The 27,949-nt window shown below is 33.5% G+C and overlaps 1 protein-coding gene and 1 long non-coding RNA gene across 11 annotated transcripts in view; one reads left to right on the forward strand and one right to left on the reverse strand.

Annotated features, from left to right (window-relative positions):
• The window catches only part of LOC100880577 (uncharacterized), a 789,502-nt gene that overhangs the window by 303,227 nt on the left and 458,326 nt on the right, over positions 1 to 27,949 (reverse strand). For all 10 annotated transcript variants that reach the window (XM_076530101.1, XM_076530102.1, XM_076530100.1 and 7 more), the window contains one exon: positions 12,327 to 12,686. In XM_076530101.1, coding sequence (XP_076386216.1) covers positions 12,327 to 12,686 — 360 coding nt within the window. The remainder of the gene's footprint in view (positions 1 to 12,326; positions 12,687 to 27,949) is intronic.
• On the forward strand, positions 24,827 to 27,000 carry LOC143264114 (uncharacterized). Its single transcript, XR_013037624.1, has 3 exons — positions 24,827 to 25,170; positions 25,597 to 25,658; positions 25,733 to 27,000. It is a non-coding gene; the product is annotated as an uncharacterized LOC143264114 (long non-coding RNA).

Here is a 27,949-nt window from a genome sequence, read left to right on the forward strand (position 1 = left end):
TGGTTATGCATGTAAAAATTATTCAATAGCTAATTAACAATCCATAACTCAAGAGCAAAGGAAAGAACTACATAGAAAGACAGAAAAAGCTGGACAAGGGAGAAACGCACATGCACCCACCATCACCACCTAATTAACGAATCGCGGTCTCTTACGCATTGGCCTCGCAGCCTAATTCGTTAGGCGCATCTCAATGCAACATAAACAATTTCGGACTAGGCCCACTCTGGTCTTCTCCGAGAGGTCCAAGTTGCGACACTCTTCGGTGTATAATCGCGAGGTGCATGTCGGGAGTTCGTGAAGTGGTTTAGAGACGAGTTTGTTCCTAAATTTGTGAAAGTGCACAATTCGGGAAAAGACTCTATCTTTACTTTCGTGTTAAAAAATCACGTTAAATTTTCAATTCAATTATATTCATTTAATTTTAATTTTAAAGTATAATTTTACTTTTATAGCTTAATTGAATTCCACAATAGGCCAGTTTCACAATTCTCAGGATTTATTAATTTCCAATATGCCATACCACAATCAACTGGTTATTGGCAGCAACGTTTACTGAGGTATTTTTAATTTTGCGCCGCCTCCGAAAAGGTTGAAATGTATTTAATATACTACCTAACGAGTAAATAGGTTTCATTCATATCTGGTACGTAATTGTATGATTGAATGAAATAGAAATTACTTCATTAGGAAATAGAAATTATTTTATACTTTTTAGAGCATTTCGAAGTCGGCGTATTTTTTTTCTTAAAATTATTTTTAAATTCATACAAGTACAGACATTTCGATGAGTTGTTTCCTTTATTCTTCCAGCTGTTTTATGAATTTTCCGGTAAGTACATCCAGTAGTTAATTATTTAACTTTGGAATCTCCCTAACTGGATCATCTTTTTTTTATTTTGTATTTGAAATATTGCTTGTCCTTCAAACGAATTGCGCATCTCGGGTATTTACAATATTTCTGTTCTATTCAAAATTTAACCTCTGTAATTTTTTACAAAATATAATCTTTTGTATATTTTATTTATTTTGAATTACATTTCTTTTATTGCCTCCGTCATATGCCCTAATCATTGCGATCTTGTGAAAGGGCCCATATGGGACTAGCGTGTCTCCGGATCCACATTAAGTCCCGTTAACAATTAATTTTGTTAGGGCATACAACCTTCGCGGCTTTATACGCGCGCTTCCCGCATGCAACATCATTTTGCATTTTTTGCTAATAAACGTATCATTTTTTTACGCCTATCTATTAAGGGGTTTCCAGACAAATTCGGTGGATACAGGGACATAGTTTTTTTTAATCTAGGTCGAAAAAAAATTAAAAAGCTTTCGTTGGTACTGTAACTCATTATTAATAACCTAATGAAAAGTTCTTAATTATAACAGAAAATTATATAGTATTTATTAATGCGACATAAGTAATTACGCAATTACATTTCAGTTGGATAAAGAAATAAAAGGTCAAACTTGAATCGATTAAGCAGACGTTTTTGTTCCATCGTACGTTATAATTTTATGAACTGTTTCACGCAACATCGTTCTAACTCGCCGTATGTCATACTAAACAACGCCTGATATATAAAAGTATTACATGACGCGATAAATATTGGATACTTATCGTGCATCACAGAACACGCTATACGAAGAATTCCACGCAAGGTTCTTAACGGAGTCGTTGACGTATGGAAATATTATGTAGCATATGCAGCACCGCATTTTTTATACATTGAAAAACAATGATAATTCATAGCAATAATAAGTTTTCTTATAATCGAAGATTTTCAGACATCTTAATATTAATACCCTTTTTTTACAGTGTAACTATTTCGATAATTTTAAAAAGATAAGAAGATGCTTTTAGTTTATATCTTTGTGAAGATCAAGCACAGTTTTTTTAGATAATTAAAAAAAACGATTGTTTGTTTAACGATATAAAATTAAAGAATACTCGACGCTTGCCTCATGTTGTGCGATCGCAATAATACATCTTGTGTTCGGCCGCGAACCGAAGCCTTTGTCGCGATCAAGGAATTTACAACAGGGTTCAAGTGGTTCGGCGCGCGGTCCGCCGTGAACCGTTCATACCTCGTAATACGGGTCACCGAGGACCCTTTTGTCTCTCAAATCCTGTCCGAACTAGTCTTACTGTAAACACGTGCGTGTCATAAATCAGCTAACAGCTATACCTCTCTTTTTAAACAATTTTAACGAACGAAAGCATAGAGTTCTTCCTAACCGTTACCTTCGGAAACGCGAGGGTATTTAGGCGATCTTTCGTACAACGAAAGACACAGTCGAACGTTGAAGCTTGCACGGTTCGGATCGAGAGTCGAAGAAGTCAATCGTGACTTAGAAGTTTCCGCGTAACGCGACGTAGCATAGCCAATGCAGGGTGGTTCGGAAATCATTCACGACGCCATTCGAGTGAGACCCTGCACTCCTCGAATGGGCCACGGTAGGGTGGTTAAGTCACACACTGTATACTGTTCGTGCGAGTCCTACACCCTCGAACGGGCCACGGTAGGGTGGTTAAACGTACACATCAACATGATCCGAGTGAGTCTTACATTCTCAACTCGATCATCATGAATAATCTCACGCAACGTGAATTATCACTCAAAACGAACAACGCTGAGCGAGACTCTGTTCTCCTCAAATCGAACGACATTGAGTGAGTACGTCTAATAATATTTTTTTTATTAGCAAATTTATTTTTTATTATCAGAAATTGCAAATAAATTTTTATTTTTTAAATGTTTTAATAATGTTTAAATATCTAATATGTAATATATATATATATATATATATGGGTGTGGATATTCAAATTTCACCACAAAACAAGACTTTTTGCAAAGGTCAGCGACGACATATTTGAAAAACGTTCAAAACCGCTGTTGTCACGCATGATAATAGGGCGCGCGCGTGAACATAAATGTGAATAACTCAGAAAACCGCAAATTACCGCAAGATATCATTACAGATTCTTGTTCGGGAAGCTTTCAGCTTTTATTTAAGCCTATTTGGTAGGTGAACCGAGGTGGAATTCACAACTTTTCCCTTACGTAAACATTAAGTGCGTTTATGGTTTATATCTCCTTTTTCAGTTTATATCAGTGTTAAAGATAAACCTTTTGATGTGCAACCTACATAATTATTATACTAAAGTACCATAAAAAATGCCAATAGAAGTGGATGAATATAATAGTTAAATAATAATTAAGTAGTATTATGTTAAACTTTGTTAACTGTGAAACGTCCGGGACTGCTGTTGTCGCGCGCGTTAATAGGGTGCGCTTATGGACAAAAATGGGAATAACTCATAAGACCGCAAATTACCGCAAGATATTGTTATAGATCCTTGTTCGGGAAGCTTCCAGCTTTCATTTAAGCCTATTTGGTAGGTGAACCGAGGTGAAGATCACAACTTTTACCTTACAAAAACATTAAATATGACTATGGTTTATATGTCTTTCCATATCACTGTTAAAAATAAATATTTTGTTGTGCAACTTACATAATTATAATGTTAAAGTATCATATAAACAGCCGATAATAGTGGATGAACATAATATTTAAAAAATAATGAATAGCATTATGTTAAACTTTACCCGGAAAAATTGACTTTAAAAAATGTTCAACTTTGGAGGCTCATATCTTCGAAATGGTAATAATAAAGTCATTAAAACTGTGAAAACAGTATGCACACATTCCTTATAAACTAGTTCCATTAAACGGATTTCAAGAATAGCGATTTTTATTTTTTGACTTTTGTCCACGTTTTCGCTGTTTTTCGCCACTGTCGAGCGGTTGGAAAATCTAGCAGAATAGTTCTGACTTTCGTACGTTACACATCGCGCTTATAAACCATAGTTCTTGTTCACATTTTTGTACGGACGCTTAATTGTTATTTGTTATTGTTGTTATTGTTTTAGTAAATATATATTGTTATCTGTTACTTTGTGTTACATTTACCTCACGTTATCCTAAACTACTATAGCAAAGGCAATCATTATTTTCCTTCAACATGAAATTCCCACTCGCTTCGACATATTTTCTTTCTATGCCAGCATTGGTCTGCAAATTCAGGACGACATTTATACATTCTGTATGCCTTCTATGCTTGGCAAATAGTGGCCCCGAAATAATATAGAAATTTTACTATAATTTAATAAACTCCACATACTTGGCATTAGTATAATAGCCACAGAAATAGTGCATGTTGTAAATGTCAGCGAGCTGTAAATTAATAGCCATATTTTAACACAGCGTGCTTATGAACGTAGCAAATTTTAAGACGCATAACAATTCTCACTAGGTTACATTAATAATGTACTATCCCGTTTCCTGCAACCATAACTCTAAATTATGTACAAATTTATGGTATCTACTTATTTAACAGCTGGACGGGGACAGTCATAGTAAATGATTTCAAGTATAGTCTGTATTAGTTCTCGAATAAATTCTTACAGTTTAAACTTTTGTAAACCTTTTATGTTGATGTATAAAATATGAATACTTTGTGTATTCAAAGGCATCAAACACGTGTATTTGTTTTCGCATATTTTGAAAAAATCATAAGATAAATGATCTCATTCTCAGAGAATATTCATTGTTTAATAACGCATATAAATTTTTTGATAAAATATTAAACATCGAATGTTAATTCCTTTAGATATCCAATTGTTAGTTCTGAAGAGAACCTGTAATTGTATATATGAAAATTTTTTTCTTGTTAATTTACTGTTAATGGCATATTCCTCGCTATTTAAAAAATTATGATGTAGTCGCTTTTTTAATAAAATTAACGATTGTAGAAATATTGTATATATTTAGTAATTGTACTTATTATAATAATATGTATTTAGTAATATGTATATTCTTATATGTTTCTTGTATGTATTTACTAATTATACATTGTTAACGAATATTTTAATAAAAGAGAAATTCTTAAAGTAGTGAATACAATGTTTTTAATACGTTTTAAAGCTTTTCAACAACAACAAACTTTATTTGTCACTTTCAATGCAATTAAATAAATAGCTCGGTTAGTGATAGATACTCTTATTGTAGCTACTTGAAATATATTGTCAAGGTTGTTTAAAAAAGTTGATAAACAGTCTGCATTACAACTTCGTATAATGTTTAAGCATTCGTTTACACCTACCTGAACCTGGCACCCGACTTTCAAAAATTTTAATTCTTTCAATTGTATCGTATTCGGCTTCGTTTGTACCCGTTTGTATCCTAAGAGGTGAAAAGTTACTAGGGGGTGGAAATATCCCAACACCCCACTTTAACATTTTTTATTTCTTTCAACGCCATCATAAAAAGGAATGACTGTAGAGGTTTGTACCACAAAGGTTTGTAGCACAAATCTCTACAAACGATTAGGAAACAGTACCCGCAAGAAGATTTAAAAAATTTCCAAAATTGACGAAGTTACCTCTAGGAGATTTTTTCAGAAGCCGGTACAAACGTACCCTTTGAGGTACAAACGAAAGTGAAGGTGGTACAAACCTCTACAGGCGAAGAGGAAAGAGCACCACAAAGAAGATTTAAAAAATTCCCAAAATTGACGAAGTTACCTCTAGGGGATTCTTTCAAAAGCCGGTACAAATGAACCCTTTGAGGTATAAACGAAAGTAAAGGTGGTACAAACGGGTACAAACGAATACGAAACAGCACCCGCAAGAAGATTTGAAATATCGCAAAAAAATGGCGAAGTGACTCCTTTGGGGGTACTTTCGAACAGCGGTACAAACGCACCCTTTGGGGTACAAACGAAAGTAAAGGTGGTACAAACCTCTACAGACATCCCTTTTTATGATGGCGTTGAAAGAAATAAAAAATGTTAAAGTGGGGTGCTGGGATATTTTCACCCCCTAGTAACTTTTCACCCCTTAGGGTACAAACGAAAAGAAAGGTGGTACAAACGGTTACAAACGAAGCCGAATACGATACAATTGGAAGAAATAAAATTTTTGGAAGTCGGTTGCCAGGTTCAGGTAAGTAGGTTTCATTTACTTGTTATGTAGGAGATGGTGTTTCTAAGATCAAAAACAAAATTATAAAAATATTTATAGAGACGATTTACTTAAATGATGTTTAAATAGTAACGAATTTCACAATGCTATTGTTTAAAATATAGAAATTTTTTCAAAGACATCATTCAATAGCAGCCGAAATTGGTCCAAACATTGCAAATACTTTATTTTCTGATGGTCGCGTTACTCTCGCGGCTATGTACAAAGTAGTAGATGTCAGTATTTGTGCATCAGTTTACCAATTTACACTGAATTTAACACGCAGCATATATATGTATTACGCCGAGCGTCGAGGGTGAACCAGTACGCACGAGGGTCGTTTACGTCGTGTTCGAGGAGCTGACAACGAGAATTTATCGGATAACGATTTATCAAATTCTGAACTGCTTTTGTATGGTTCAGAAATAGTTGATTAAAGGTATTTTCGCAAATCTAGTTGAGTTGTTTATAAAATATTTATTATGAATGTCAAAATTTAAATAAACAGGGCTTTTCTATTGTCTAAGCACAGGCGTACTTTCCTTTATAGTTTCTACTGTTTTCTATGCGCTATTTTCATTACATTGGCAAGTATGTATTTCTGTTGGTACAATATCACGCGGTTACGATTACATGCAAATACTAGAGAAGTATTTCTTTTTGTGCTATAACTCGATATAAATACTTTAATTCTGTTGTTAACTCAATAAGGAAAATATTAAACCTTAGTTCTTAAGATACGAAGCGAGTTTGCTATCCTTATTGTAGTATGTATCTGAACTGAAATATAAACTACAATAAGCGTTGTTCTAAGAATATTGATCACTGATATGAGTAAATATTTATGAACATACTTTGCATAAAATATGCTTGTCTCAAAGCAACTTATGTAAACTCATTTTTTTAACCGACTTCGAAAAAGGAGGAGATTACTCAATTCGATCAGTATATTTTTTTTTTTTTTTCTATGTGTGCCCGCCGATTACGTTTAGCTGGATGGACCGATCGGAACGAAACCTTTTGCACCTGGTAGGTTCTGACTCCTCATTGTCATTGCAAAAAACCGGCAACTTTTGAAATAAACTTTTCTCGATTTTAGTGCACTTTTAATATCTTATCACGGACATGATTCTGAACAATTTTGTTCATATACAAATTTCGCGGAAAGCTTTTGTTTTCGAGATATTAGCGAAAAATTGTTATTAACCTTTGAAACCAACTTCGAACGATTTTAATGTCCTTCTAATACGTTATTAGTGGCATGATTCTGAACGAGTTTTTCCTTATGCATAACTGACGGAAAACTCTAGTTTTCGAGATATTAGCGAAAAAAGAAATTCAAAAACGAATATCCATGTTGTCTTTTACTTAATTATGTTCATGGCATTTACGCAGACAAAAAAAAGCCCGGAAGAACTGTCTCACAGTATCCTATACAATTCTCCCCATTCCACTAAAAAGCGCGAAATAAAATAATTTTAAGAAAAAAAATACGCCGACTTCGAAATGCACTAAAAAGTATAAAATAATTTCTATTTCCTAATGAAGTAATTTCTATTTCATTCAATCATACAATTACGTAACAGATATGAATGAAACCTATTTACTCGTTAGGTAGTATATTAAATACATTTCAACTTTTTCGGAGGCGGCGATGTCAGAAAATTAGTTGAAAAGGATATGGTGCAAGGGATGAACATAAGCAAACGAGAGATGAATAACATAAATAAATGCAAGGTATGTGATCTAAGCAAAATTACCCACTTGCCATATAAGGAATCAAACAATATTGAAAAAGACGTGCTGGATCTGGTACACACAGATATCTGTGGACCCATGAGTACACCGTCTTTAGGGGGAGCCAGATATTTCGCAACCTTTATTGATGATTGCTCAAGATACACAGAAATAGTCGCTCTTAAAGAAAAATCAGAAATTTTGTCAGCGTTTAAAGCTTACAAATGTCGAGTCGAAAAGCAAACAGGAAAATTCATTAAGAAAACACGAAGCGATAATGCTAAAGAGTATCTCTCGAAAGAATTTACAGAATACCTGAAAGAAGAGGGAATAACAAGGCAGTTATCAACCCCTTATACACCGCAACAAAATGGGGTGGCCGAGCGAGCCAACAGGACAGTAGTGGAAATGGCACGCACGATATTAACGGAGTCAAAATTACCGTTAAGTTTATGGGCAGAGGCAGTAAACACTGCAGTATATTTAAGAAACAGGTGCCCAACAAGAAAGTTAGACATGACCCCCTACGAAAAGTGGACAGGTAAGAAACCATATATCGGATTTTTAAGAGTTATTGGCAGCAGAGTAATTGCTTTGGAGAAGAGACCTAGGGCAAATAAGTTTTTGCCAAGAGGTAAAGAATATGTTCTAGTTGGCTACGATCAAGAGTCAAAGGCATACAAGCTGTGGGAATGCGGAACCAACCACATTGTAAAGCGAAGAGACGTGCGTTTCCATGAAATAATTAGAAATTACGAAGACCTGGAAACTGAATTACCAATCCCAAAATCACAAAATGAATCCCAAAATGAAAACTCGACGGAGATCGATGAACTATATGAAGAAGAAGATACTCGAGAGGATTTGGCAGAAAGTGATCCGGAAAATTACAATGATGCTCAAGAGGATGTAGATAATACGCAAGAAGAACCACAACTCTACAAAAGGGCAAGAGGTCGTCCAAAATTATTGCGTACCGGAGCTCGAGGTAGGCCAAAGAAAATATACCATAATTCAGATTTTGCAAATGAAGAGAAATACAAGGAACCCAAGACACTCACGGAAGCAATGAAAAGTAAGGAAAGGCCATTATGACTGAATGCAATGAAAAATGAATATGACGCACTCATGAAAAACGAAACGTGGGAATTGGTGAATAGGCCAGAAAACGCTAAGATACTTACAAACAGATGGGTGTTTAGAATAAAAAGAAATCAAGACGGAACAGTGGACAAATTCAAGGCAAGACTGGTAGCTCGAGGAAACGAACAAAGAAAAGGAATCGACTTCGATGAGGTCTTCGCACCAGTAGCCAGGTATGAAATGATACGAACATGCAACAACCAGAAATGTCCGTACAAGCAGATGAAGAAAATAAGGTATGCAAACTTAAAAAACCACTGTATGGTCTAAAACAAGCAGGACGAGAATGGTACCAAACTTTGGACAAGTACCTGAAAAGTATAGGTTTAACAAATTCCCAAATTAATCCGTGCGTCTATATAGATAGTACTAAAGGTACAGATTTAATAATTATTATTTACGTAGATGATTTATTACTAGCATCTAGAGATTTGCAAGAGCTAATAAAAGTGAAAGAATTACTAAAAAGAAGATTCGATATAAATGACTTGGGCAAAGCAACTAACATATTAGGCATATCTATTCAACGGAGTGGCGATACCGGGCTAATCAAGATGTCTCAACGAAAATATATAGAAGAAACGCTGAAGAAATTCGGCATGGAGGATTGCAAACCTGCAAGCACACCATTGGTGCCCCACGAAACATTTAACCAAGAAGATACGAGTTTGACTGATGTAACCAAAGTACCATATAGAGAACTCGTAGGAGCATTAATATATCTGTCAAACGCCACTCGACCAGATATAGCATTCGTCGCAAACGTCCTCAGCCAGTTCAACGAGAACCCTTCCAATTATCATTGGAAAGCGGCAAAGCACGTTTTACGTGATTTGAAACATACTATAAATTACGGTATTAATTATTCAGTTACAGGTAAACAATTAGAGTTATATGTCGACGCCGATTGGGCAGGAGACGAGAGTAATAGGAGATCTCGTACAGCATATGTGAGCCTGCTAGCGGGAGGTCCCATCAGCTGGGAAACCAAGAAACAAAAATCCGTAGCCCTGTCGACAATGGAAGCGGAATACGTGGCGCTTTCAGAAGCAACGAAAGAAGCAATGTACCTGAAAAGACTGTTTATGCATGTTAGCGTCAAGCCGTGTGCAAAGGTGGCACACGTGTCAGGGTCATCGTATCCCGGATTTTGACCCGGTTCTTAGGGGTCTTGGGATGACGATAATATAAACTCATGTCCGTCATCGAGCTAAGGATCGGTGGTAACCGATAGCTAAGGACCGCGACGAATTCTAAGAGTCGCGAATGTTATGGTTAGAGGTCGATGCCTTCTTCTTTGAGGATCACCGAAGGTGTCGTGTCTCGTGGCCGATGACCCGACGTCATGGTGCTGCGTGGCACGTGCACAGAGATTAGGGTATTCTAGTAGGATCTGGTCACAGAGTGGGGAGGATATTGCATCCTTCGTTAAGCGGACCTTGAGGGACAGCAAGGCACTTAACCCAGAACTTTCGAAGAATACGGATCGCTAATTATCACAAAGACTTTTTATCTAACATGCATATGAACTTTGATAATTTAGCGGATGGTAGAACTACCATATATTGTGACAATCAAAGTGCAATTCATTTGAGTAAGAATATTATGTATCATCGTAGAAGTAAGCATATAGATATTCGCTATCACTATTCGCGAGAAATGCAAGAACGCGGAGAAATAGAAGTTAAGTACACAAGTACAAACGAAATGAAAGCGGAAATATTAACAAAATCATTACCAAAGAATAAATTAGAAATATGCGTTGATTTGTTAAATTTAAAAGATTAGATTACGGTATGATACAAAGAATACAGATAAGATGTTTGTATGACTCGCGCAATTAATGGTACACTTTGAAAGGGGGAGTATTGGAAATGAATTCAAAGTGCGCGCGCGAATCCTGTACTCTTGCCGGGGCCTCTTTCGGCCTTTGCGTTCCTTTGTTCCTTCTTCTTCCGGTTTGTCCTTCGCATGCGTTACACGCTGCGATGTGCGCGTACATGTTTAATCCGTATTAATCTGTTCAACATTATATTAAACTTATAGACCTCGTATCTTGTGTCTTTTAATGCCCACAAAATAACTCAACAAATTACATTCTGATTTCCATTAAAATCAAATATTTTTACGAATTTAGAGGAAAGAGGAATTAAACAAAAATACTATCTCTTTATAAAAAGTAGTATAAAAGAGACTTTAAAAATTTGCCGAGTAGTATTCCAATTAGCTATTCGAAAGCATAAAAATGTTATATTTGACCTATTTCTGTGCGTTTTCAGTGATATTCAACAAAACAGCACTTGCACGCTGTGGTATAACGATTATTTTCATCAATTCTGGGTAGATGTTAACAAATTAAAAAATACGTTTCAAAAATTTTCTTTTTTTGGATCTGAAATTACTTAATAAGGACATCGAAATTTGTATATATCGCTTGAAAATTATTGGTTCTAATGACAATCATTTATAGTACGAATATCACATTCTTACCTATTTCATTCAAATATGGATTAAATAACATTCAAACTGTTATAGTAGCATAAAAACGGACATAAGGAAATTATATGATAGTTGCAGCTCCTCATAAAAAAAAAACCAAGATTTCTCAAATCTGAACTACTAATTTAATCTTGCTCTAACCTATCCCTTTTCCTTGTGAATACCTGAATTTTTAGAATATTTTGTATTTTTAAAACTTACAAGACCAAACAAAGTTTAATTACAAATTTTATAAACGATCAATTTATTCTGCATGTAAGATTAATAATTTATACATTATTGTACATTACAGTTTACTACTTTTTATTTATACATACTCTTTGGTCAGAAAACTTCTCCGTTGTGAATCCATTAATTGATTTATAGAAACAAATTCTGAGTATTTGGCAAATCATGCGGAAGTGAAGACATTCTAAAAGAGTACATACAGAAAAATATACATATACTGCCACCAAAACAGTGTAAAAAAAATATGTATGCACATAAATAGCTAAAAGCATCATCACACGATGTAATAAAGATCAGTATTTAATTTGTATAACGAATTACAATTATTTCACGCGCACTTTTACGAACAAAATCCGAATTAAATCACATAAAGAGCTAATAACACGAATCTTTATTTTGTAAACAACAAAATTTCTATGTTCTCATTCGATTCATTGTGTTGTTATATTCTTTTTTTGTTGTTTTTGGATATAATAAATATATTTTAGCAAATCTGCAACAACATAAAGTTTATCACAGCATATATAACGAATTTGTTAATTATTATTTACCAGAGAAACCTCAATGTAACGTAATTATCTCATAGGTTAGTAATTAATATGTTAAACTACATGACAGACCTTCGTTCAACATGAATCGGTATAAAAGGTTTTAAATCGATGGTAGTTTACCATAGCATAGCAGAGTACTTACAATACACAATCATGGGGGCACTTGCAGACATCTCGTCCGCGAAAGTGGATATGACGCACGTGTATTCGCCGGTAAGGTCGATACCAGGCTTATTCAATTTCATGGCTCGGTACTCGGTGTACGGATCATCGCTGGCTTTGTACGTTAGATCAACGTAGTGTCGCGTGATATCTCCAGCTAAAGGTACCCTGCCTTGTATCCATTGGTAAGCCACTTCGTTGGTGTTGAAAAACCATTTCACGACTAATCCTTTTGCTGGCGTGTTTTGAAGATCGTAATCACAATCCAAGATCACGTAGTCGGTATCAACCTTAACCGTTGCTGGCACGTTCACTTCTTTTATTATTAGCTGCCAGCATTCTGAAAAACAATAAGATCATTGTTAAAAGAAAAACTACTAAGATTCTATTCGCATGGAAATAGTGTTGGTATTGTAATTGACTATTTTTCAATTATTTTAGTAACTATTTACTAATACTAAACAAGATAGTCATAATTAGTAATCAATTAATCATTATTGTAATATTAGTAAAATGTCATAATATGTATTAGTCATATATTGACTATATTTGTATTTGTATTTTTGTATTTTTTACGTTTTACACAATTAATGTTATGACCTAAATAATTAAGGTAAATTTTCAAATTCGGATGCGCTAAGAATACGTGTAGTTAATTAATGTACATAGTGTGGAATTCTTCATAAAACGATCGAGTTTCTGTACATCACTTCCAGCCTAGAGAATCTCTGATAGTAAGTGCAGGAACGGGGTGCGGGATGGCAAATAAAAAGAAATTACCCGATGAAGTAAATGGGTAATTCTATTTCGCTACCGTATACAAAAATTTCAAATTCGCTATGATCGCTGTTATCGCTATTACCGTTTCACTGTACTCGCATTCGCTTCTTTCCAAAAACTGCTCCGTTTCGATTCTCATGCCTTGACCCTCTCGCAATCTACCTTCTCTCTTTCGCTCGTCAAATGTTTCCTTTGTTCGCCCGCATCCATACTTCGCATTCACACTATCTCACTCGCACTGTCGCAGACGCACTATCGCACTCGCACTGCTTAACGGTAATCGCTCGAACGGCTGTAATGCAGTGTTTTTCTAAGCGCGCCCAAACATATGATCGGCCCAGGTTAATGCCCTCCTACATAAGTATTTCTTTGAGAATAAAATTCATCCGACAAGTTGTTGATGGAGTTATTTCATGATACATAAATTATTTTTCATATTTTACGTCGAGAATATTGTTCCAAATTTCAAACAAATTAATATAGTGATTATGAAATTATAGAAAGAAATTTAAATCGTTATTTTACGAACTTCAAATTCACTCAAAAGATATTAAACTGCAAATCTTTGTCTATTTTCACGAAAGATTACCTTTGTAGTTATTTGACGAATTGAGTGAATTTGTTGTTTTTCTATTCTTTTTTCGTAAATTCTTTCGTAGTATTTTTTACCATCATATATATATACTTAATTTTGAAAAGTACAGTAAAAGTACAGAAAAGAAGTATTAAATTTAGATCAGATTTCCATGGAGTCATTCGACCATCAATATTCAATTTATAACAATAAATATGAATCAGTAGACATTAAAAAACAGTATACAGAATACAGAAAGCAAAAGTTAATAGTAACTGTATCTTTTAGTTTAGAATCCTTGACTTTTAAGAAAAGTTAAGACGATGAATTTAGTTGATGAAACACTTATAATTATTATAAGAATTATAATTATTGAAATTATATTATACTTAAAGTATTCCATTTTGGAAAATATATGATTTATTCGAGGTAGATCATAACTAGACGTTTAACAGAAAAGGGAGCGATTCTACATGAAAAAATAAGTCATAAAGTTTATATTAAAAATAAATTATAGAGAACGTTATAGAGTAATCAATACAAATACTAACATTGCCAAAAGATGTGTTACCGGCTGTTAACTTCCGTGGAATTGTTAATATAGGAATTAACGTATCTAATACAGCGCAAAATCTAAGTTGAAAGTATTGTACTTATAAAATAATTTTTAGAAAAAAATTATAATAATAAAATAATAATAAAATAATATTAAAATAATAAAATAATAATAAAAGATTATTTTGAATATGTTATTTAATTTTGCGCCGCCTCCGAAAAGGTTGAAATGTATTTAATATAATACCTAACGAGTAAATAGGTTTCATTCATATCTGTTACGTAATTGTATGATTGAATGAAATAGAAATTACTTCATTAGGAAATAGAAATTATTTTATACTTTTTAGTGCATTTCGAAGTCGGTGTATTTTTTTTCTAAAAATTATTTTATTTCACGCTTTTTATCAGCCGGCAAGACGTGTTTGTAGAAACAGTAGAAAATCGGCGACTGCATGTTGACTCATACACCACCAGAGACACGGAGGCATACGTAGTATTCAATATATTAGTAACAATAGTTTTTCGGTAATAACTCGAAAACTAAAGCTTCCCCTTAATTGTGGATAAGGAAAAAGTTGTTCAGAATCGTGTCCCTGATAACATATTAAAAGGACATGAAAATCGTCCAAAGTTGATTTCAAAACTTTTCAACAATTTTTCGCTAATATCTCGAAAACTAAACCTTTCCGCGAAATTTGTATATGAACAAAATTGTTCAGAATCATGTCCGTGATAAGATATTCAAAGCGCACTAAAATCGAGAAAAGTTTATTTCAAAAGTTGCCGGTTTTTTTGCAATAACAATACTTTGCAATTGAAAAATGAAAAATTTTTTGATAATGATACCAATGGGGAGTCAGAACCTAACAGATGCAAAAGGTTTCGTTTCGATCGGTCCATCCAGCTAGGCGTAATCGGCGGGCACACATAGAAAAAAAAAAAAAAAAATACTGATCGAATTGAGTATCCTCCTTTTTCGAAGTCGGTTAATAAATGTAATAGAAAGTATTGTAGCGCTTCCAAACACGCCGCGTAGTGTCGGTTGTTTAATGATAGCCAAAGTTCTGCCATAATAGTCAATGTTTTGAACTATTGCAAATATATTAAAAAATCAATCAACCGAATCAAATTCCTGCAAATCATGTGTATGTTTACTTTAGTATATATCAAAATAAAGATACTAAATACATAAATTATCTTCCATATCATACAAGATTTATCAATCGTTGAAGATGGAATACCACAGACAAAATAATTGCAGAGTACATAACTGATGTTTGGACTGTAGACCTCCTAATCTACAGTCAAGCGTTAAATCGTGTAGCTAATGTTTTCTTTGTATCAATGTGTCGTGCTTCAGAATTTGAAGATTAACTACATTTAATTCTTAATACCTTTTAAACAATCAGATGTCCGACCTCAAAATGGAATATACGAATATTCAGCTGTATGTTTTCTGTAAGATGATAAAATTTTGAAAATGAGTGAGTATAACACTTGGAAAATTCTGGTTGTAAGAAGAAAATTTTCCAGGAGATTAATAATGGATTTTTAAAAAAGTAGATGAAAATTCCATCAGCTATGCTTTTTCTTTCATCAACAAAGTAGAAGTCGGAGATCGGGGAGTGCAAAATACTTTTCCGTTTCTCATCTAAAAGTTTGGTTTTCATAAAATTCATGTGCATTTAGAAAACAAGCACAATGAACTGACAATGAGTTCTGTGCATTGTACAGCCACTTCGAGTATAATTACATGCCATCTCGATTGAAAAACGTATCAGCAGCGTTCCAGCATCTAATGAATAATATTCACCTGGTGTTAAAAACTTATTGTAGAATTATTTAGCTTTATTTAGATTTAAGTGAAATTGTATAAGTATGGGTTATGTGTGATTGAATGTAAAATAACCATGATTATTCGTTGTGCGTAATGTTGCGAATTGTGTGATGTTATATTGTAATAGCGAAGGTAGCGCTAAGTTCATTTGTATCGAAGAGCAAAGTAAGAGCAAGCGAGATAGCATTAGTAAACTTCTTACAAGAAAACATATCGAACCGCGATACACCGATTTTAATGAAACTTATGTGAAAGATAGTTCTCAAGAAAATATTTGACACGTATTTTTTTTTATCGGCCATCGTTCACATTGAAGGGGTGAAAATAGCCCTCGAAGTTGGGGGTTGGAATCATATTTTTGGGAATATCTCCGGAATTAAAGAAGATAATTGGATTTTTTTTTTGTAAATTGTTGGTCTTTAAATAGGAAATTTTTGTGCGTAAAAAAATTTCAATAAACTTTATTTGTTTAAATAATATTTTGAAAATTTATAATTTTTGTTTAAATTTTTGCACTAAATGTTGATCTATTTTTTGCAACTTCGTGTACGTAAACTATGGATAAAAATAGAGGATACATGTTTTTGGAATTTGTTGTTTGTTGCAATGTTTATTAGATATATAATATAAAATCGCCTCCTGTGAAGAGGGGCAATCAGCATTTTTATTAAAAATATCATTATTTTGACAATCTTTTACAATATTTTAGACATTTTATACCTCTTTATATGCCGTTAATTGATTTCTGAATAATTGTTGTAAGCATCGCAGGTATGAGCGTGACGCGGTTATAATCAACGACATAACGAACATAGGCTTTTATGGCCAATACTGCTTTTATATTTTTACAGGCGTAAAGTCTTCAATCTAAATAAAATATTTAGAAATGTTGGAAACATTGGGATTTTTTAAGAAACTAAGAAAAAAGAATTAAATTAAATTATTTTTTAACAATATTGGCCATAAAAGCCTATGTTCTTTGCGACGGTGATTGCCAAATAACACATTTAGAACACATAATAGTAGAAGTTAGTGTACGAACTAACCAGAAGAAGCTATAAGCTATAAGAACTATGTACGTGTCATTGGAGGTTTATAGAACACTTTTCTAAAATAACAAAATTAGTATCTGATTTCTGCAAGAACTATCGAAAATTTGAATGATCATCACAACACCAACAGGTCTTGACAATCTTAAAGTCCAATTTAGATTTACGTACTTTTTTGTGAAGACCTGCAAACAAAGCTTCAAAAACTATTTAGTAGCATGTAGATCTGAACTATGTTATCGGATAAATCTATTCAAAACAAATGTTTGCAAACAGTTTTTATACCGTCTTCAAACATTTAATTTCGCGTTTGCGGTCAAAAGTATACATATATACATATAGATATAGACCATGCGTTAGAACGCTCCAAGTGGAACCTGGATGTAATATATTCAGAAATTACTGAAACGTTTAATATAACCACTGATGCCTCTGGGATAGTAGTAGCAACAATTTTGAACTCAGGTGAAATCGACGAGGACCAACTAATTTCCCATGCTTGAAGGATCCTAAATAAGGACGAAACACAATATTCTGCTATGTAGAATATTATGCTACCCACTATTCGCTGTAGTTTATGCAGTTAATTATTTTCGCTTTTACATATACGGTCAAAAATTCAGTGTTATAACTGACAATACATCCGAGATTGTTATAACGGAAGTTGAAGCGATGCAAATATAATTTCAGATGAAATACAAATCAGGCCAGAGGAATAATAATGTTAACATCAGGAAATCCCATTCAAATCGACACGCTTCCAAATGAAATGACACATTCTATCATCCAGTCGAGGAGACAAAAAGAAGGAAGAAGTGGGCATCAACATACCACAAGCATGTTCCTCAAAGGAACTAGCAGTGACATTTTACATATTCAGGGGATACAATAAGTTCTAAGCCGAAAGAAATTATAAAACCGAAACACTCATATTAGTGTCGTATTAAATCAGGAAAGTCTACATCAAGAAGATACAAAAAAGTCCAAAATGGATGCAAGTTCAGAACATTCAGAATATTATGGTATCGATGTAACACAACCAAAAGTAATTTGAAAGAAAAAGGCATTCAGAATTCAACTTTATTGCTCGAAGGATATAAGAAGAAATGAAACCCTAATAAGGAAACAGGAAATGTCGAAGTCCATCAACCACCCACAAATATTGAATCCTTGGGCCATCTAAACACTTACGAAGGAACGATTACCAATTACAGGAAAGAAAATTGAAGAAATAGGAGAAAACACGATAATACCCACACACGTATTTCAAGAACCTCCTAAAACAGGTTCCTCTTCTAAAACAAGGAAAGAGTTCACAGAAGAACTGAACATAAAGAGAAGTTAATACCAAGTAACAGCTTAGCAATATCTACACCCATTAAAATTAACACCCATAACACCCGTTAGAATTAAGTAACAAGAAGTACTTGTTTTATTTAAATTACGAAAATCTGAAACAACTGATATTAAAAAGAGATGAACTCTAGCGGAAAAAATAACGAATTTAGCATTTCAGACGAGAAAGACTTAATAAAGATTCTTAAAAGTAAAAAAATATAATTAAAGAAAACCAGTGAAGGAACATAAAGGTATTACAAAAATTTCCTATCATATGAAGAGTAATTATTTTTAGTATGTAAATAAGAGATTATAGAGAAAAGTTGTTAATATGAAAATTAGTATATTGCCAACTAAGTTAATTACATTAACACGAAATAGAGTACTCTGTAATTGTACTTCTACAATACAAAGATGTAGTAAAAGCATTTACGACACACTTTATATGGAAGTATAGTATGTAGTCCGAAAGCTATATTGACAGATCGGGGCACATTCTTCACAAGATCAGTATTGTGGAAATCAAGGGTGATTATTCACACTTAAATGTAGAGAACGTTAACAATTCATCCTCATTCAAATGGATCTCTGAAGATGAGTTTTCATGTTACAACTGAATATCACATTACATTTCAAGAGAAAAATAATGTATCAAATACGTTACCTTACATTATAACACAGATATATAAAGACATAAAATTTTCCCCTCATGAGTTAATATACATAATATATGCAAAGTAGGCAAGAGTCTTATAACCTTTCATAGATAAATAATTTAACCAACAAACTTGGCTACGTAGATAACTGCACGCAATACTGCCAGGTCAATTTTAAAACAGTCGAAATACTACTAGAAATGTTATTACTATTAGAAGAATTTGATAAAACAATTATAACACCGAACAAAAATTAATACTATTAAATCCACCATAAAAATAAAAACTATTAAACGAATGCACCGATCCACATACGATTCGACGGTACATTGAAAAAAGGAATATGGAATTGGCTACAAGTCCCAATAAAAAAGGAGGTAGTTTACAAAGATAGAAGAAGAGTTTACCTACGCTTTTCTATTCGTTTTCATGTGGAACGCTTCTAACAATTTATCAATTCAAATAAGAAGATGCAGTTCCGGTAAAAAAATTACAAGTCACCTTAGTTTTTCGTGAAATGTTATAAATATACAAAATTTATATACCCTATGATATTTGCTATAAAAAACAATTATAGATTTTTCGTATTTATGGTTATTTCTTTTTAACATTTGTAACAAAAAAGAACGCGGGTTACGATTAGTCGGTACATCCTACATGTAACATGTATTGTTTCATAGCATATATGTATATATCTTGTTTTGCATTTGCAATTTTCTTATACTTTTATAATATCTGTAATTTCTTTTTCACTGATTACAATTTCTCTTTTATTTATGTTATATTTCATATCTCATCTATATTCTATTTGTTACGTTATTAGCCGTTTTCTAGATTCCACAATTGTGAACTACGCATAAAACACCAGTAGTTTAGAAGTAAATAATTGATCAAGTTTCGTGGATCGCTGTATGATTTATTACGCAGCAAGTGGATTGTGGACTACGTAAAGAGAGCGTTCTATAACTTTTATAGGGTTAAAGAAGACGGTGCAACTGTAACGTCCCTAGAACCTAAGTTTAGTTAGTTACAAGTGCTAAGAGGTAAAGAGCGGTTTTTACCCCTAAACGACTCGATTTTACGAATAAAGATTGTGGGATTCGTGTGGTGTGCGGTTAAGGAGTGAAATCCACAGGTCAATATCTTTCAACAATTAGATTTATTCAGTAAACGATAAGAAATGAAACTAACAAACAACAATAACAACAAAATAAAGAAAGTATATAAATTATAAATGATTGATTAGTATAAAGAACTAAATAGATCTTGAAATAATAATAATGATAGAAATAATAGAAATTGATAAATTAAACAATGTGTAGTATGAGACTCGCTGGTCAGTACTTTATGTTGGATCGTATCTAATTCTGATCTCTGATAAAGTTAACTCCGCTTTTATACGTATTCGATTCTCGTGTTCGAAGGTATCGCAATGACAAAGTTTTTCTCAATTTGTACAATATTAATTAATATTAGCGCTTTATAATCTACCGCTGCGAGGAATTCGACCTAAGTGAGATTCTCTAAACGCACCTAAATACGCTTTCGCAAAAATTAGACAGATTTATCTACTATCTAACGCGGTGTAATCGATTACGGAAATGACGCTAAGTGAGAACAGTATTCTTGTATTAATTCAAATGACCAAAATTTATCTGAATCTAATTGAAATTTTATTCGAAACAGTTACTCTTTTATTATCTGACTTGACAACTAATGGTCCATGACCCTTTTAGCCAAAACGAATACTGACAACCAAAACCAGATCGCTTAATTGGGGAGCCTGCGTTAGCTAGCTGCTAAACAATCCAACGATCCAGAGTCAGATGAAAAGTATAAGCCTGACAGGGTAGCAAATCAATTGATTCTAACGTAAAGTCGTGATTGCTGAACTGCCACCCAAAAAACGCGGGCTTCAGAGACCAAGCCGCTCAAATGGGGAGCCTGCGTTAGCTAGCTGCGAAACGACCTAGAGCGAGCTCCGAGAATCTGAAGGCTCGTTAGCAATCCGACGAAAAATCAAATATGAGTAGCTAAGAGCAATCGTTTCGATATCTTAGCCTTTCTTGGCGCTAAGTATAGCTCTCTCCTGACGGAGTTTCAGACACGAGATCGTTTGAACGGGGAGCCTGCGTTAGCTAGCTGCTGAAACAACCCACGACCAAGTGTCCAAATGGCATATACCCGCTTGACCAATCAAGTATCAAGATTCGTTGCGGCTCTTGACAGCGAAAACTGTTCCTAATTATTCTTATCAAAGAGACTTCTATCGTGCTCGACTGCGAAAACTGTTCTGATTTTAGACGGGTTTCGCTCGCCCTTTTATACTCGCAGGTTCGCCGAATTCCTGGAATTTCTGTGACGTCAGAATATCTAAATTTTCATATAACTTCGTTATTATATATTAATTACAAAATCGAACGATTTAATTATGATTTAAATGTCGCTCTTTAATTTCTGGCTATCTTTTCGATACTAAAATGGTACTCTAATGGTGTTTTAACGAAAAATACATTTTCTGTCCTTCTCTATCAGAGGCGAGTCTATTTCGATTTACAGCTTTCTAGTTTAAGGAAATAATTTTTGTTCCGGCCATGAGTAGTTTAACACTGGTTGATTTTACGTATATAAATTGATTCAGTTAATTAATTAATTTAATGTCCAAAAATGCCGAAAATAGAAATAGTATCGCTATCCTTTTCTAGGATTAGCGCTGATCTCAAGGATTTCGGGCGAGTATCGCGGCACGTAGGCACATCATAGCGTAACGGAAATTTCTCGTACAAACTATTTATTAGAAAATAAAATAAAATAATACATAATCTTGTTTTAATGATTCAAACTGAATGTTCAATTATTTTCGCGGAAAATATTATCTACTCTAAATCAAAATTATAAGATAATTAATATAAATGATAATATACAGGGTGTCCCGCAATTAGTGTAGGACCCGAAAAGGGGTGGTAGGTGGGGCGATTCTGAACAACTTTTTCCTTTGCCAAAATATTGGTTGAGGCTCCATTTTCGAGTTATTAGCAAAAAACACTGACCAATGAGAGCGTGCATAGACCGGGCGCGCGAAAGCGTGAGCGACAGCTTCGAATATGACGGCCGATCGTCGTCGTGAACAAATGTATCGATACCGTCGGTATAACGTCGGTATAACGTCGGTATATCGTCGGTATAACAGGAAGCTATTAGGTGAAAGTTAAATTGAATAATGAATTAAGAAGTTAAGAATAATATTAAGTTCTTCGTAATTCGTGAATGGGAGATAAACCAATTAGTTGTTGTTTACCCAGACCAAGTATCTTGTATTTATTTTAAGCCTTCAAAAAGGAAAAAGAATAAATTCACGAAAATTCATTCTGTCGATTATTCCAATGAAGCAAATGAATAAATTCACGTTTCAAGACGAATGAGTACCTTCCCTACGAAATGGGATAAAATTGGAATAAAATATCTAATGCAGTACCTCATTGAAGTGAAATAAATCAATTGCTGCGTACGTATAATTTTAAAAATATGGAAACAACTTAAATAAAACTTACCCATTGATTCATGAAAAAACTAGCTTCGATAAAAAATATTTATGTCACCGGGTAGATCCACCGATCAGAGCATCAACAGCTGATATCCTGGCAGGGTCAATGAACTCTCAATTTATTTCACTGTCTCTTTCTAATAATTGCACAACATAAGCACGACCGGTAAACGGACCTAATGAAAACGCGTGAACGATTATTCATAGATATGTATGTTTAACGATACGCTATATTCTCATTATAAGGTATCCGAATTGAGGAATCGATATTATATTGTATTTTATTAGAAGACATTGTTAGACTGGCCACGGATCGCGGTTTCGTTCTCGATCGCGAGGCATACGTCGCGAACGGTTGCCATGCAACGATGATCTGTTGAACGACTGCGGCGTCGATCGACAGTCATCGTTTATTGTCGAAAGAAACATGTCGAAATAAAATGTATCGTTGTTTTTAATAGAAAATTCCATTTTCTTGCTTTCAAGATAGTATAGTTTAAATTATTTATGAATATTCGTTCACGTGTTTTCATTCGTCCTATTTACGTATCGGACTCACAGTGAAAATTAGTGCAAATTAGTGAAAAATGAGAGAGAAAAGTGATAATGAAAACTAATAATGAAGGGTGACAGTGATAGGTGACAGTGAAGTTTCTTGAGAGTTTTTCAGAGTTTCTATTATTTATGAGAACAGTAGGGATCGGTGGATTGGCCCAGTGACAGAGACGCATTTTTATCGTGATTATCGCGGTTCAATGGGTGAGTTACATTTAAATTTATTAATTATTCAATTCAAATTTTTATTTGCTGAATAGAAAAGTTATTTAATTTTTTAAAAATGAGAATTTGTTCTTTTTCATCATCACAATATCGAACGAAAATAATTTTCCATATTTTATCCGTTATTTCTTTGCCATAACGAATAAACGTATCGAATAAATTCGATTTACTTTGATTACGTGAGTAGAGACTAATTTTGTTATTTCTTATTCATGAATAAATGATAATTCAACAATAATCCAGATTTTTTTATTCATTATTTAATGTAACTTTCATCTAACAGCTTTCTATTATACCGACGTTATTCCGACGTTATACCGACGTTATACCGACAGTATCGATACATTTGTTCACGACGACGATCGGCCGTCATATTCGAAGCTTTTGCTCACGCTTTCGCGCACCCGGTCTATGCGCGCTCTCATTGGTCACTGTTTTTTGCTAATAACTCGAAAATGGAGCCTCAACCAATATTTTGGCAAAGGAAAAAGTTGTTCAGAATCGCCCCACCTACCACCCCTTTTCGGGTCCTACACTAATTGCGGGACACCCTGCATACATATATGTTATAATTACCGACTGTCGAATTTGATAGATATGGTAATAGATACCTAATGTACTGTCGATAATTGGCAACTACGGTCGATAATTGACTATTCTAATCGATGGATAGAAGATTGTCGCGATGATGCCGGTAGAAAGAAAAAAAAGTTTCCCCAGGGACGTTACACAACTACGTTCAGATCAGATAGCAATGCGAGGGCATACCATGACCCAGAAACTGAAATAGACCGTTTTAGATTTGAATCTTGTCAACGCAAAAGTAAAGGATTTATATAATATTTACGATAGAAACTTTCGATTACCCGCTACAAGCAGATATATAAAAGTCTTGGCCCAATCTGAACTAAAGTGAACTGTATCTTTAGAAAAGTCGAGAAACCAAGCTACCTTAGGTCTGATATGAAACAGTCGTCAAATAACGGTCCTGTCTTACAAAAAAACATATCGAACCGCGGCACACCAATTTTAATGAAATTTATGTGAAAGATAGTTCTCAAGAAAATATTTGACACGTATTTTTTTTATCGACCATCGCTCACATTGAAGGGGTAAAAATATATGGGAGTTGAATTCATATTTTTGGGAATATCTCAGGTTTTAAAGAAGATAATTGCATTCTTTTTTTTGTAAATTGTTGGTCTTTAAATAGGGAATTTTTGTGCGGAAAAAATTTTAATAAACTTTATTTGTTTAAATAATATTTTGAAAATTTATAATTTTTGTTTAAATTTTTGCACTAAACGTTGATCTATTTTTTTACAACTTCGTGTACGTAAACTATGGACAAAAATAGAGGATATGTGTTTTTGGAAGTTGTTGTTTGTTGCAATGTTTATTAGATATTGTTGGAATAAGGACGGTAGGCAGTAGTGAGGAATGCTTATCAACAGAATAACCGGCCATAGCGCGACGAGGGGTAGAGAGCACCCTTCGCGGCAGGTAGCGGCGAAGATTCATTCTGTGTTGAGCTATCGAAGCGAACAGTTGTTTATATACAATAGTACCGAATAAACGAAAGTGAAATAGAAACGTAGAAGTTATTTAATGAACCTAAATTTTCATTTAAAACTTTATTTTCTAACAATATATAATTTAAAATCACCTCCTATGAAAAGGGGCAATCAGCATTTTTATTAAAATAAAGGTGTGTCACGGTTCGATATGTTTCCTTGTTAGATGAAAGCATCTATTGTTCTTTCTCTTGGCTAGATCAGAAGAGAGGAAACGTAATTCTAGCGGTGAATTAATAAGCAGCATCTTTGCCACAGTCTTCTTTTACATTTCATTTACCGATAGCTTCAATACCTTATCTCACACTGTATGAGATTCGTTCTCTCATTCTCATGTCGATTTTACTAGATACCTTTTGAGATACCCGTACATCTTGATTAACAATGAGTACAATTCACATTTGCAAATGCATCAACATTTTTGTGGTTCTTGAATATCTGATATCTTAGCAATTTTTGTTAGCACTCATCGCATTATTTTCCAATTAATTTTAATATTCATTTAATAAAAACAGTTTATACTGGAAACTAAGTTATAAATTAGAATACGATCTTTTCAGAAGTGCTTCACGTTCTGAAGACAATATTGTACGGCCAGGTGTTAATTTTTAGAAAATCACAAGTGCGTTTAACTTATAATTTATAATTCAAAATGTAACTGTTAATATATAATTTGAATATTTATATTCGTTTCAGGTTTAAATAATAAATTTGGTGAAGTTGCTGGTTTTCACGAGATGTTTGCTACAGAGTCTCTCGTAGCAAACATTTTGGTCAGTATTGGTAACTCTGTAACGTTAAGTCAAATGAACTTGATCGTACGTTGACCAGGCCATAAAGACATCGTCGGCCAACGCAAATATAGTGCACGCATTAGTTTAATGATTCCCCATTATCGCTGATAAAATTACACGTAAAATCGGAATGGACGTGAATTTCGTCGACTCGCCTATTGATTATCGAGAAATCTATTTGATGAAATGGCATTCGGAATGATGTACGTACTTTTAAATAGTGTAACGATATTTCCAAATACTTATGAATTCTGGTAATGCAAATTACACGACGTATTACTAATCATGTATTTAGATTGCATTCTAATGCAGATTGCATTAGAATGCATTCTAGTCTTGAAATATACAATTATGCATAGAGCATCCACTTTATTTCATGTTGGATTACATATTTTAAAAAATAAAGTAAACATTAAAAATATAAAATGATTATTTTTAAGCAAACAATAATTTAATTTGGGATAAACGAAAATTGTCATTCTTATATTTACACTGCAGATGTTTGTGCAGGTAAGATATACCGAGGTTTGCGAACTATGCATAAACCATATAATCTCTATTTACTTCGGAGACGGATATATACTTTACAGACTTTGACATTCTTATTACAGATTCATAACCATCTGTAGTCAACTTATATTGTTTCGTACTTCCAGTCTGCTTCAAATGCTTCATAAAATTATTTATAAATAAATAAGCAAAACTGCCTGTATAAGGTCATAAACAAATATATGTAAAAATTGATAACGGTAGACAAAACATTAAAGTATAAAATGAGGAATTTCACTTTTTATGAGAAAAAACATTGCAATCAAAAGTTCGATAGTTTTTAAATCAACATAATGTACTATTAGAAAAATAGACATCGGAGGACAGTCAAAGGCCATGTGCCTTTCAACAACGCACTTTCCCTTTATAAGAGAAGTATCTTCGGGCCCAAGTGCCTGAATTAGAGCAATTCAAGACGAATTTGTGTCGTTAAAGACATTCTTGTACTGATTTTTACCGTAAGAAGACAAAATAAAGAAACCTGAGACATTTTAAACACGCCCACGAAATTCATTCGGTGAAATTTCACATTTTCATCAAAATATTTCATTTATGTTACAGCATAATTATTTCTGCCGTAAAGAGCATTATGGTCCGATTAATAGAAACTGGCTCCAAATCCTGAAGAGTTCATTCATTTCGTTAAGATTTGTTTCCAATTTACAAATATATTTCTTTTTGCAGTGCTCAATCGATAAACATCCATTGCAGGATATTTATTGCTAGAGGCGGGTTCTTCCAGAAAACGAGTATTTATCACGCATCCAATGACATGAATGCTGTCCCCGAAACTCATTCATTTATTTTCTGGTTGTAGCCACATACATGTATATGGTGGATCGACGAATTTTGGTTACCATAGTCGTTTCTATTATTTTTAATTTTAAACAAATTACATGATATCAAAAGACTCTTAACATAGAGCATATAACTATTTTGTAGATGGATAATTCTTATAACTTTTAAGATTAACCTTGTATTATTTTATAGAATTGAAATAACTAAGAAATGGAATGCACATTTTACATTGGTTTATCGCTTGAAGTATTCTACGGTACTGTAAATATTGCTTGTATTTGACAGAGGAGACTGAATTTCATATTTCAAAAGAGAATTGTAAAAAGTATAGAATAATTTCAATACACAATAATTTATAATTGTTCTGAATAAATTTATTGACGAGACATCTTTTTATTGGAAGAAGTGTGTCTTATTTCATTTACATATAACTCGTATTGTTGCGTATTGATTTTTATTAAATGTCAACTATTTTAAGTAGTGATAACGTTCAGTACTATGTACATGGCAAAGACTTAACGTTTGGTATTTTCACTTTAGAATGAAATACTAGTAGAATTATTGGTTTAAAATTGTATTTTTGAGGTTGTTTTCGACACACACTTAAAGGTGATTTGATGCATATATCAAATTACCTCAAAGCGATGTAATCTTAAATAATTTATAGTACGTACCGTTTTGCAAACAAATTAACGGAAAAAATTATAAAATTTAATGGTAATTTATTAAATTGAGTAACAAACATATGCTAAATGATGCTATAGAAAATGTA

The sequence above is a fragment of the Megachile rotundata genome, chromosome 3, assembly GCF_050947335.1.
Source record: "Megachile rotundata isolate GNS110a chromosome 3, iyMegRotu1, whole genome shotgun sequence".
In the NCBI taxonomy this organism is placed as follows: Eukaryota; Metazoa; Arthropoda; class Insecta; order Hymenoptera; family Megachilidae; genus Megachile; species Megachile rotundata.